Below are 13,032 nucleotides of genomic sequence, written 5' to 3'. Positions count from 1 at the left end.
GAGTGAAATAGGGTTCATTTTGTAGCCTGATTAGTGTGCCTAGGTAGGGTGCCTAGGGGGATTTAGAACGCGTGTACTTTCACCGCGCTTTCTAGTGCTAAATCTCATTCAGATTTGTCCAGACAAGGTGGCAGGGACGTGTTTTTATTATTTTAGTATACTATTAGGTAAGGCATGGCTTCCGGAGAACCCAAAAGCAAGAAAATCAAACTTGAGGAAAAGACGATCAGGTGAGTGATTTAAACAGATTTTGGGTTGTAAACGTTTAATGCCGCAGCTGGAAGCATGCAGGAAATCATGTGCACTTCAATTGTGTTGCTTTATTTATGTTTTGCGTGTCTCAGACATTGTAGTTCTGGACTGTTTACTAATGCCAGCCTGTTCCTGCAACAAGTCGGCGTTGATGTTTGTCAGCCAGCTGCAGGGTTTTGCCGCTTTATAAAGTAATGCTGCTGTTGCATCGAGTCGGTACGAGCTCTGATTTCTCGATTTGTACAGTTTACTGTAAGAGTAAACAATATGTTCACATGTATAAGCTTTCTGGTCATGATTTGTGTGAGTACAGATCAAGCTCCACAGTTCAGGTCCTGTGTGCTGGTATATTGTGTTGTACTCTGATTCTGCACATCTGGCCGTAGTCCAAGGTTCAGTGTTTGATTGTCCTCTGTTAAACACAATGGAGGTTCAGTGTCGCTGTGTCCTGGGAGCTGGTTAGCTGTGAGGACTGACGGTTATTTACAGGCTAACAAATCCACAGCCCGCATATATGCAGCCATGAACTTCCAGTTATTTCCCTTATAAAAAAACACATGGCCACTGGGACAACCGCATTAGGGTTATAAATCCTATCGAGATTTGACGATCTACAGGCCAAGACAACAAATTACTTATAAATGTAGATTTTATACACAATTACATTGATCAACACACTCATAATCAGGACAACACAAATTGTCTCTTTTTATAAACTTGCGCGGAAACAAGCCACGAGGAAAGCGAGAGGCCACTTCATTGAAGTGAAGCTTGTCATGGCCCCGCCCACGTCTCCACCCACTTTCACTCAAACCGCTGCAAGAAGCACGAGTACTTATTTGCATAATCCCGCCCTCACTTAGTCCCATCTTTCATTTATTGACTGCACACACTGCTAGTGAAGGTTGTGTAAATTTAAAGCTGCATATTTTGGTCCTATTTTTTTTTTATCATTATTATTTCAGCAGCATGGCCAGGTATGTGTGCCTTCTCACATTTAGTAGATTTTGTGCTGAGATGACAGAAAGTGTGTGTGTGTGAGAGAGTGAGTGAGAGAGAAAGTGTTAATGCATGCAGTTGTAACCTGCCTACTATGAAAATAGTTTAAATGTTTTCATTTAAATTCAGTTCAATTTATTTTAATTGAGATTTCTTACACTAGATTCTGTCCGTAAAAAAAGGTAAAACTTTAACTAATGTCGAACAATGTGTGTGAGCCACAACTCCAAAATCTTCCACTGATACATCTGTGTGAATCAAAAACTTTCCCATGGAAGCTGCACCTCTGGTTTAGCCAGTTAATTTATTCTGGGTGTATAAGTAGCTATTACATCACAGTGTAACGGCCTGAACATGCATTGGTGTTGTCTGTGATCTTTGAAATATTTATTCATCAGCATATTTTTAAGAGCTATATTTTGCATTTTGTTACATTACATATTGATTTTCAGCAGCCTGAAAGTTAGCAGTTTTTGTGCTACTTTGTGCGTGCGGGACGCTTTCACAATCCGGGTGAATGAAAGAGTAGTCTTTGACCTAATGTTTCCAATGATTTTCGACCGGCAGTTTGACCAAGTGATTTCTTCACAATTCAGGCATTTCGCAGCCATATGGGTGACGTTTGAAGAAATACACTCATTTTTTTGAGCCGCACCAATTGAATATAAGTATGAACACAATTCCTGACTATCCAATGTAAAATTCATCTTGGTTTTTATCATCTCTTATCTATCCTGGACATATGCACCCGAACATAGCATTAGTACATTTTTTCACAGGTTTGAAGCCTGAAAACTCCGTGGCTAAATGTTTTTCTGTTTCATGCCTGACTGAATGTCCACTGCACATTTCTGCTTGGTGAAATCGTAAAAGATTTCATTTTGAAGGCAAACACTACGAACTCCTACATATTTACTGGATGTGTGTTCATTGGGCAGCTGTTTAAGTAGGTAAAAGAGAGTCTGAGGGGTGGAATAAATGACTAAATGTCTGTATAATCCCAAGTGATCAGGTATTGCTTATAAGACTAATAAACCTGTGTGTGTTGTGTCTTTACAGTGAAAATGCTCTTTTTGGCATGGGAAATCCCCTACTAGACATGTGTGCAGTGGTGGACAAGGATTTTCTTGACAAGTAAGTCACATGTTTCTTTGAGACGAAGCTTTAAAGTGACTTTACACTGAGAAATGTGCAAACTTACACCAGGCATCTCAGGAAAGTACATGTTCCCAAATTAAAGTAATTAGCCTAATCAGTAAACCAGCTAAAAACCGTTTGGAGAATGAATCCATTTTATTGTCAGTCAGTCTTTACTGGTGATTTGAACAATTTCTTAAAGCAGAAAGGGATTTTTCCCCTCTGAGTCATCTGTGTATCACTGTATGCCAGCCATCCTTTTCTAATTTCAGTCTTAAGAGGAAACTGAATATAATTCTCTTGACTTGACAGGACTGTTTCTTTAAGAAGGTGGCATGCGTAGGCACCCTGTGGCAAGATGAATCCTCCTGTACTGACACTGTTCACATGCTTGCCATCCCAGTGCCAGTTATAAAAAAAAAAACCCCTTCGCTTCTCGCTGTTCACTCACCGCATTATATAACCTTTTTAAATACGGTGGATGTGCCGGTTTCCAAACTCAGCCTTAGGCCTGGGGAAGATGCAATGCAAATGTGTTTTTGTAGAATCAAAAGTTGGCACCCGTTTTCTTTATGTAAGCGCATTTATCAGTGTTTTTAAAAATTGCATGCAGATATTTTCCTAGACTGAACTGATGTAAAAAAAAAAAAAAAAAAAAAAACAAACAGCAACCAAACATTCAGCATGATCTGGTTTTCTTTGTACTGTATTTGCATGTGTATATTGATAAGTGACTATCCGCAGAACAGTAATGTATTGTTTGTTATTTGCTTACAAAACACCATAAAAGGCAATGTTACAGAAAAAAATTCAATGTTGAAATGAAGGGTAAAACGACTCTGAATCTTCCAGTCAGCTACCTTAGGTGCACGCACTGTGGCACACGTTAATGCCATTGCGTGCCATTACTTATTGGCAAATTTGCCATTTACATAGCTGTACACAGTATAACATGCAATGTAATGACTAGTATGTGACATAAAATGGATTGAAAAATATAAAGGGTAAATAATTTACAGTACTATAAGTTAATTGCATTGAAATAACAGATTCTATGATAATAAAATATTGATTAAACATATGTAGCAGCATTTTCATTTCATTGAGACAAACATTGGGATTTATAATGAGATTTACTGAAAGACCAGTTGAAATAAGCTACTGTATTCAAACTAAAACAAATTAAGGAGCTCTAGGATCTGACCTGTTTGTTTGAACCAACCGGATTTCCATATACACCATCACATTTCTTTTGTAAATAGTTGTGGGAGGGATTTTACTAACAAATTAGTTTACATCCTGCTTGATCAGTCACTCCCAGTAATGTCAATAATATATTAGTATTTACAGATGTCTACTTTGTCAATAAGGCCTTGTACTTTTAAGAATCACTGTTGTGTGTTACACAGTGTTTCGCTTTATAATGTAATACGATCATTGTGAGATGTACACTGTAAAGACCATTGTGAGATTTGAAGTGGCTCTTGTAACAAAATGCCAGTCCTCATATTCTTCTGTTTATTGTGGTTCGCTTTGAGCAGGTTCAGTCGCAAGCTGCTAAACAGATGATGAACTTTGCACTAAGACTATGGATTAGTGAGTAGTTTCAAGAGTCAGACACCAGTGCACGATGCATGCGATTAGATAACTAAACTGACTACACAAGCCCTCAAGCTATGAGTCGATCTATATTTTATAAGAAATTGGCTTTATTTATTTTTTTTAATAAGAAAATGGATAATATTTTCCCATATTTTAGCCAGAAGCTACACTTTAGGGACAAAAGTTTGTGAACCTCTTATTATATGATTTGTATGTGTTTTTTAAAAATTCGACCAATATGGGTTTTTCTCAGGCCGATTCCCATATTTAGAGATCAGGGCAGCCAGTGGGTGATATTATGCCGATTCCCCCTTCATGCCATAAAATCTAATTCTTTATTAATAACAAACGTGATACAAAAAATTGCTTAGATTAAACACTTAGTGAACAACATAAGTCTCTCCATTTACTGTACTGGTTACCAGGTTTTTGTACCCGTAGCCTAAACTACAGAAGTTTGAAGGCTCAGTAATAATACATTTCCAAAAAGTTATTCTCTTCTCATTGTCCCTCCAAATGAAATTCTCATTCTCTTTCCAAATGTTGTTCTAATTTTCACACACCAAGCTGATGGTCGGCTGTTGGGGAATGTTGGGGGGATTTAAGTGTCTGTCAGCTTTAATTTTTTTCTGACCATTGGCTCTGGTCGGACGCCATCAGCTGTTTCTCGGCTGATTCTGTGTGTCGAATCAGTGGCGAAGCTTCTCGGTGAAAGAGAATCCGATTGGCCAATTAGCTTGGCGAATGTACATGGAACACACTTTGTTGTCATTCTTGCTCTTGTCTTTGAAATTTAGCAGAAAAACTGTGAACTATGTTAGTTATGATTGTGGCGGGTGGAAACGCTGCTTGCTTTGGATATTTACAGTTTTTGTCAGAAACAGTGGGACTGAGTGGATACTGGAAGGAAGGACCCGAATTTGAATTATTATGAAACAATATTTTATGAAATGAGCAAGCACAGAACACAAAGTTCAAAAATTGTTCCAGGGACAGAGCCGACCGACAGAGCAATATGGTAAAAGCCAAATAACAGTCCAGGGTCTGAACACAGGCAAACAGTGGGACAATGCAGGAAAGACAAAAATCAGAAAACAAAAAAACAGTTCAAAAAGTCAGGCACAGCAAACTAAGCAATAGGGGGCAGAACAAAAACAAAGACCAGAGAACCAGTCCAGAGTTTAAACCAGAGCAGAGGCAGTGCAGAACAAGGACCAGGACCAGAACAGGCAGGGTGGTGAGAAATATCCCAGGGACATGAAAAGCTGGTGAGAGCATCTGGCCCTGAGCTAAAGTCTTGTTGTCCTTAAATATCCCCAACCTGGAAGGGAGCAATGTGAAACCGGAAGTGAGTGCCGCCAGAAAATCCTGACAGTTCTTTCAAATACTGACTACTGCCAACTGCTGGTATAAGAGAGTTGTGTTCTTTCATGCAAGCGCAGAACGTACACTCACGGCTTGGTGTCTCAGATGTGCCTGCCTAGTAATCAGCCTAATCTCCTAGTTCCAGTGAAGGGGAAAAGGTAATGCTACTGCATCCAAAACAAACTATACAGTCTTATGCCTCAATCGTTGTGTTAAAAGTTTGGGGAAGTACATTATACTGATAGATAGATAGATAGATAGATAGATAGATAGATAGATAGATAGATAGATAGATAGATAGATAGATAGATAATGTGTGTGTGTGTGTGACTATAATGAAACATTGAAGTGTGACAAAAATTATAAATCAGGAAGGGGCAAACACTTTTTCACACCAGAGTGTGTGTGTGTGTGTGTGTGTGTGTGTGTGTATGTATGTGTATATATATATAAATATATTAGTTCTTCCCCAAACTGTTAACACAAAGATGTTTTACCTTTACCAGCAGTGGCTTGTGTTCAGAAAAAGTTTTTTTTTGCGTTAATGTTGTAGTTGTGGAGCTGCTTGAACAATCCATCATTGTGAATAAAATGTTTCGGCTGAACTAACAGAATCAGCAGGTAGGCTTTTAATCCTTTTGAAATGTAAATAAGCATTCATGCCTTAAACTTGCCTTAATGTTAATTGAAAAAAAATTTGTGGATTGAAGGGATAAAGTGAAGTCTGTTGTGTGCTTTGGGAGTGAAATAGTGTACATTGAACATGAGTGTGCTGGATTTAGCAGAGGGTGCTCTGTATGTAAATTGTGTATTACATTGGACTGACTAATGTTTCGCTCCATGTCAGGTTTGCTTAGTGTTATTCCCATGTAAACACCTAACAGCCTGAGGTTAAAACACAGCCAGCTACAACCTGCAGTCAGATTCTGAAATCCTGCTCATATAATCAGCTGGAGTTTATCTCTGCTGTAGATCTTCTTCTTCTTCTTCTTTCGGCTGCTCCCATTAGGGGTCGCCACAGCTGATCATCCGTCTCCATACCACCCTGTCCTCTACATCTGCCTCTTTCACACCAACTACCTGCATGTCTTCCCTCACCACATCCATGAACCTCCTTCTTGGCCTTCCTCTTTTCCTCCTACCTGGTGGCTCCATCTTCAGCATTCTTCTACCAATATAATTCATGTCCCTTCTCTGCACATGTCCAAACCATCTCAATCTCGCCTCCCTCACCTTGTCACCAAAACATCCTACATGTGCTGTCCCTCTAATAAACTAATTTCTAATCTTTGTCCATCCTCGTCACTCCCAACGAAAACCTTAACATCTTCAGCTCTGCTACCTCCAGCTCCACCGCCTGTCTTTTACTCAATGCCACTGTCTCTAATCCATACAACATCGCAGGTCTCACCACAGTCCTATAAACTTTCCCTTTCATTCTTGCAGATACCCTACTATCACAAATCACTCCTGTCACTCTTCTCCACCCACTCCACCCTGCCTGCACTCTTTTCTTTACTTCTCTAACACACTCTCCATTACTTTGCACTGTTGACCCCAGGTACCTGAACTCCTCCACCTTCTCCACCTCTTCTCCCTGCAACCGCACCACTCCACTGCCCTCCCTCTCATTCACACACATGTACTCTGTCTTACTCCTACTGACTCTTATTCCCCTTCTCTCCAGCGCATATCTCCACCTCTCCAGGCTCTTCTCAACCTGCTCTACTCTCACCACAAATCACAATATCATCTGCAAACATCATAGTCCAGGAGACTCCTGTCTGACCTCGTCCGTCAACCTGTCCATCACCACTGCAAACAGGAAAGGGCTCAGGGCCGATCCTTGATGCAGTCCAACCTTCACCCTGAACCAGTCTGTCGTACCTACGGCACACTTCACTGCCGTCACACTGTCCTCATACATGTCCTGCACCACCCTCACATACTTCTCTGACACACCTGACTTCCTCATACAATACCACAACTCCTCTCTTGGCACTCTGTCGACGCTTTCTCTAAATCCACAAATACACAATGCAATTCCTTCTGTCCTTCTCTATACTTCTCCATCAACATCCTCAAAGCAAATAAGGCATCTGTGGTGCTCTTCCTCGGCATGAAACCATACTGTTGCTCACAGATGGTCACCTCTTCTCTCAGCCTGGCTTCCACTACTCTTTCCCATAACTTCATGGTGTGACTGATCAACTTAATTCCCCTGTAGTTACTGCAGGTCTGCACATCTCCTTATGCTTAAAGATCGGTACCAGCACACTCCTTCTCCATTCCTCAGGCATCCTCTCCCCTTCCAGAATCCTGTTAAACAATCTGGTTAAAAACTCCACTGCCATCTCTCCTAAACATCTCACGCTTCTACCGGTATGTCATCTGGTCCAACCGACTTTCCATTCTTCATCCTCTTAATCGCTGCTCTCACTTCCTCCTTACTAATCCTATCTACATCCTGCTTCACCAACTCCACATCCTCCAACCTTCTCTCTCTGATTTTCCTCATTCATCAGCTGCTCAAAATACTCCCTCCACCTTCTCAACACACTCTCCTCACTAGTCAACACATTTCCCTCTCCATCCTTTATTGCTCTAACTTGCAGTACATCCTTCCCAGCTCGGTCCCTCTGCCTGGCCAATCGGTATAAATCCTTTTCTCCTTCCTTAGTGTCCAACCTCTTATACAGCTCCTCATATGCCTTTTCCTTGGCTTTCGCCACATCCCTTTTTACCTGCTGCCGCATCTCCTTGTACTCCTGCCTACTTTTCTCATCACTCTGTCGATCCCACTTCTGTTTTGCCAACCTCTTTCCCTAATGCTCTCCTGCACTTCCTCATTCCACCACCACGTCTCCTTGTCTTGCTTTCTATTTCCAGATGTCACACCAAGCACTTTTCTAGCTGCCTCCCTCATCACTCCTGCAGTAGTTGCCCAATCATCCGCACCTCTTCACCACCACCGAGCCCCTGTCTGACCTCTTCCCTGAACCTCACACTACACTCTTCCTCCTTCAGTTTCCACCATCTTATTCTTCTTTCAATCCTTACTTTCCTCCTCTTCTTCTTTGCCTCCAAAACCATCCTACAGACCACCACCTGATGCTGTCTAGCTACACTGTCCCCCGCCAACACCGTACAGTCTCCAATTTCCTTCAGGTTGCATCTCCTGCATAGCACATAGTCCACCTGTGTGCACCTTCCTCCACTCTTATCGTCACCCTATGATCCTCCTTCTTCTTAAAATACGTGTTCACCACTACCATTTCCATCCTTTTAGCAAAATCTACCACCATCTGCCCTTCCACATTCCTCTCCTTAAAACCATACCTACCCATCACCTCCTCATCACCTCTGTTCCCTTCACCTACATGCCCATTAAAGTCTGCCCCAATCACCAATCGTTCTTTCCTAGGTACACCATCTACCACTTCATCTAATTCACTCCAGAATCTTTCCTTCTCCTCCATCGCACTGCCAACTTGTGGAGCATAGGCACTGATGACATTTATCATCATCTCCTCCTCCTCCTTCGGCCAACAGTAGCCCAATTTCCACCGGTACCCTGTCGGCTAACGATACCTATGGCGGTCGTTGTTAACCCGGGCCTCGACCGATCCGGTATGAAATTCTCATTTGTGATCCGCATATTTGATTTGGCACATGTTTTACGCTGGATGCCCTTCCTAACGCAACCCTCCCCATTTACCCGGGGTTGGGACCGGCACTAAGAGTGCACTGGCTTGTGCCCCCCTAATGGCTGGGTTTTTATCTCTGCTGTAGATATTCAGCCTTAAGTGGCTGACTTCAGGTTACATAAACTACAGCTTTGCTCACATCAGTTTTTCTTTTAGAATATATATTGCATATATAACATGTCTTCTTTACAACTATAGTGCTAAAATGTTTATTCACAACAATGCAAAACTAGAAGCAAAAACCTAAAATAAATTTCAGAAGTAAGGATGAGATGGTTGTATACACAGCAAATGAATATACTAGCCATCAACAGGAGTTTCACAAGGAGGCACTGAAAAACTGAAAATTATACACTGGTGCAGATTAAAGATAAACAGGAGAGAGGTAAGCGTGATCTGGGGAAGTTGTCTAACAACCACAATAAAGTGGTCATTAACTGAACCCAAGAAACAGCTTAAACTCTGCATCATTTAATTTTCTTGGTAATATTTTTTACTTTGTTGATTTGTCATTTTGAAATACAGTACATCGTAATTATAAACCATACTAACTCAAGCGTAACCAACCCCAGCCATTAGGGTTGCACAAGCCTTAGTGCCGGTCCCAAGCCCGGATAAATGCCAAGGGTTGCGTTAGGAAGGGCATCCAGCGTTAAAATGAGCCAAATCAAACATGCGGATGATCCGCTGTGGCGACCCCTAACGGGAGAAACCGAAAGAAAGAAAGAAAGACTAACTCAAGTGTAAACTTATTAACCATGCTGCATCATTTCAATGCAATTTTTTAATTATTTAAATATATTTTAAAAGGTAACATATAATTAATTGTACATTTTAGATTAGACTTATTGCATAATGTTACAAATACAAACGGATCTCAAATTTGATCAGTTTCTAGATTTTTCTAAAAAAAAAAAAAAAGTTTATTCATATCCCTAATTGGATAAATATTATTGAATAATGTGGGATTTTTCATTTTTTCTTTTTTCCTCCTGATTTTCTGCCTAATTAAGTCATGGCCAATTCTCACCCATCAGGCAGCTTTCCAGACAGGGGAGGGAGTGAAGGCATGAATTAGATTTTGAACTTGTGATCTAGGTGATTGCTTTTCTGTTTTGTTTCTGTCCACGTGGGAACACTGCATGCCATTTTCTTGAATAAAATATAAAAAAAGTTCAAGAATCCTCTTTCAGAGAAACAAGAAACTTCCTTTTTGGAACTCCCTTCATAATGGTGTGGTGTGTCAATGAAAAACGTGTAGTAATCACATTTGAGTTACCTTCATAATAATCATGTACTGCTTGGGAAGTGCCAATGTGTTTAACATGGTGTTACAGAGATATTTTACCATTGGCGTGTAAGAGTCAGCATGAGCCCATGATTAGCCCAGGACTGTGTTTATCTTTATCTCACACACACACAGACACACACAGACACTCACTCACTCTTCTCACTCTCTCACTCTCACTCTCACTCTCTCTCTCTCTCTCTCTCTCTCTCTCTCTCTCTCTCTCTCTCTGGGAACCCCATGCTTATACACTATTCATACAATGAAGGTTTTATCCCCCCTGAGAAAGCTTTACTTTTATGCTTTTGCTGATGACAAGCTCTATCTAATATTTTAGTACTTTAGATTTATTTACTATCAATTATTATTCATTTATATATAATTATCATGGCTGATCCTGCACTCTGACCCCAGCTTCCTGACATGCTGGGATATGTGAAAATTACAATTTCCATTTGGGATTAATTACGTACTATTTAAAAAAAGAAATTATGCACCAATTTATTATGAAAAGGTGTGCATGTTTATTTTGAAGAATGCTAATTTGCATAAATATATATTCTGTTGGTAGAGATCATCATTTTGGTTTAAATAAATTGTTCTTTTTATTTGGAGTGTCCACAGGGTGGTCATTGAGGGACAATTGGGCAATTGTGATTTCAAATCCTTTCGCTGGGGTGTGTGTGTGTGTGTGTGTGTGTGTGTGTGTGTGTGTGTGTGTGTGTGTGTTTAAGGATATCATTTATTTATTTTTTTGTGTTCAACAGATACGGGCTCAAGCCGAACGACCAGATTTTAGCAGAGGAAAAACACAAAGAAATGTGAGTATTCTTTTAATTCCTGTTTATCCAAGTGTGCAGTTCACAAGGTCTAGAATGAACCTTTACTTAATTTTATCAAATGTCTAATGCCTTTACTCACCACCCACCATATTTTGTGCTATAAAATTATCATTTTATCAAGACCATGACCATGTGGACAATATAAATATAATTGACCTAATTTATTTGTGTACAAAACCCTTGTAACTGCAAGTCTTGTGATATAAGGTTGCAATATATATATATATATATATATATATATATATATATATATATATATATATATATATATATATATATATATATATATATATATATATATATTTATAGACATTTGTTTTGTAGACTAGAATTACAATAATGCTGAAACAAATCGCTGCTACATTCTCTGCTAGCTCTTACATTAGCTACTAGTTTCTGTTCAAACTTAGTGAAAAAGGAAAACAAATAGCTTTTTGACAAGCAGAAATAAAACTATTAAAAATAAAAAGTATTATTAGCATGTTATTATTTATTAAAATGTCTCTGTTGATGTCCTGTGGTACTAAAAGCTTCTGTCAGAAGCAAGCTAATATTTGAGTACCGGTAAATCCCCAAATAATGTGTTAGCTGATGTTTTGGATTAAAATAAAGCTAGCTGTTTGGTTAATAATTATTATGTTGTGCAGTAATTGCACATCAAATGTGTTCCTTTAAATGATACTTGTGCTGCGTCTTGCCCTGTTACACCAGGTGTACTTAAAGGCTATCTGAAAACAGTCCATAATATAAAACTTGGTATAAAACATTTTGAAACCCTTTTTTGCAAAAAGTTTTTTCCGATGTATTGAAACCTTGGGACACACAGTATAATTAACTAAATAAATGTAACCAAATAGTTGTTATAAATAGCACAAGAACAAATGTGCTGAAAGGTGAAGCATATTGTGACTACTAGCAATTGTGTTTTGGCCTAAGATATTCATTGGCATTTCACATGTCACATTTAAGCAGAGGTGGACAAAGTACACAAACCATGTACTTAAGAAATACGCAAGGTAAAATATTACTCCAGTAAAAGTGCTCCCTTTAAACTTTCACTTGAGTGAAAGTAAAGTGAAAGTATTTGCTTTAAAATGCACTTAAGTATCCAAATTACAATAATTTCTTATGGCTATATAAAAATATATTTACAGTCATGGCCAACAATATCGGCACCCTTGCAGTTCTGCAACACTTCTTTTAGAAAATTGTTCCAATTGCAAATGTTTTTGTATTTACATGCTTATTTCTTTTGTTTGCACTGCAACAACAAAGAAAAGTCAAACTTGATAAGATTTCACACAGAACTCAAAAATGGACTGGAAAAAAGAATTAGCACCTTTTGAAAATTGCTTTTCAAGCATGTGATGCTCCTATTATTTGTATTTAGTCGCACCTGTGCCTACCTGCAGCTAATCCCCCCGGACAGGGACGGAAGAGCAAATTAATGAAAAATTACAACGAATTATTGTTTGAATGGTGGATAAAGAACCCTGATTAACTTCCAAACAAATTCAAGCTGATCTGCAGACACAGGGTACAACAGTGCCAGCTCGCACTATCTGTCGCCATCTAAATGAAAAGGGACCCAATGGTAGGAGACCCAGGAGGACACCACTGCTGACACAAAGGCATAAAAAAGCAAGACTGGAGTTTGCCAAAACGCGGGAAAAAAAACACAAAGTACTGTGGACAGATGAGACAAAGGTAGAGCTTTTTGGTAAAGGACATCATGGCACTGTTTACAGAAAAAAGAAAGGAGGCCTTCAAAGAAAAGAACACAGCTCCTACAGTCAAACATGTTGGAGTTTCAAAGATGTTTTGTGGTCGCTTTGCTGCT

The 13,032-nt window shown here is 39.4% G+C and overlaps 1 protein-coding gene across 2 annotated transcripts in view; it reads left to right on the top strand.

Annotated features, from left to right (window-relative positions):
• Positions 1-78: 78 nt before the first annotated feature.
• Positions 79-13,032, top strand: part of adka (adenosine kinase a) — a 138,201-nt gene continuing 125,247 nt past the window's right edge. The window contains exons 1-3 of one of the 2 annotated variants that reach the window (XM_046870456.1): positions 79-230; positions 2,311-2,385; positions 11,118-11,171. In XM_046870456.1, coding sequence (XP_046726412.1) covers positions 175-230; positions 2,311-2,385; positions 11,118-11,171 — 185 coding nt within the window. In that variant the 5' untranslated portion in view covers positions 79-174. Of the gene's footprint in view, positions 231-1,127; positions 1,230-2,310; positions 2,386-11,117; positions 11,172-13,032 lie in introns of those variants that run through there. The other variant, XM_046870467.1, reaches the window with a different exon arrangement.

The sequence above is a fragment of the Silurus meridionalis genome, chromosome 2 (genome assembly GCF_014805685.1).
Source record: "Silurus meridionalis isolate SWU-2019-XX chromosome 2, ASM1480568v1, whole genome shotgun sequence".
Taxonomy (NCBI): domain Eukaryota; kingdom Metazoa; phylum Chordata; class Actinopteri; order Siluriformes; family Siluridae; genus Silurus; species Silurus meridionalis.
The sequence above is the reverse complement of the archived record's forward strand: the minus strand, read 5'-3'. Positions and strand labels throughout refer to the sequence as shown.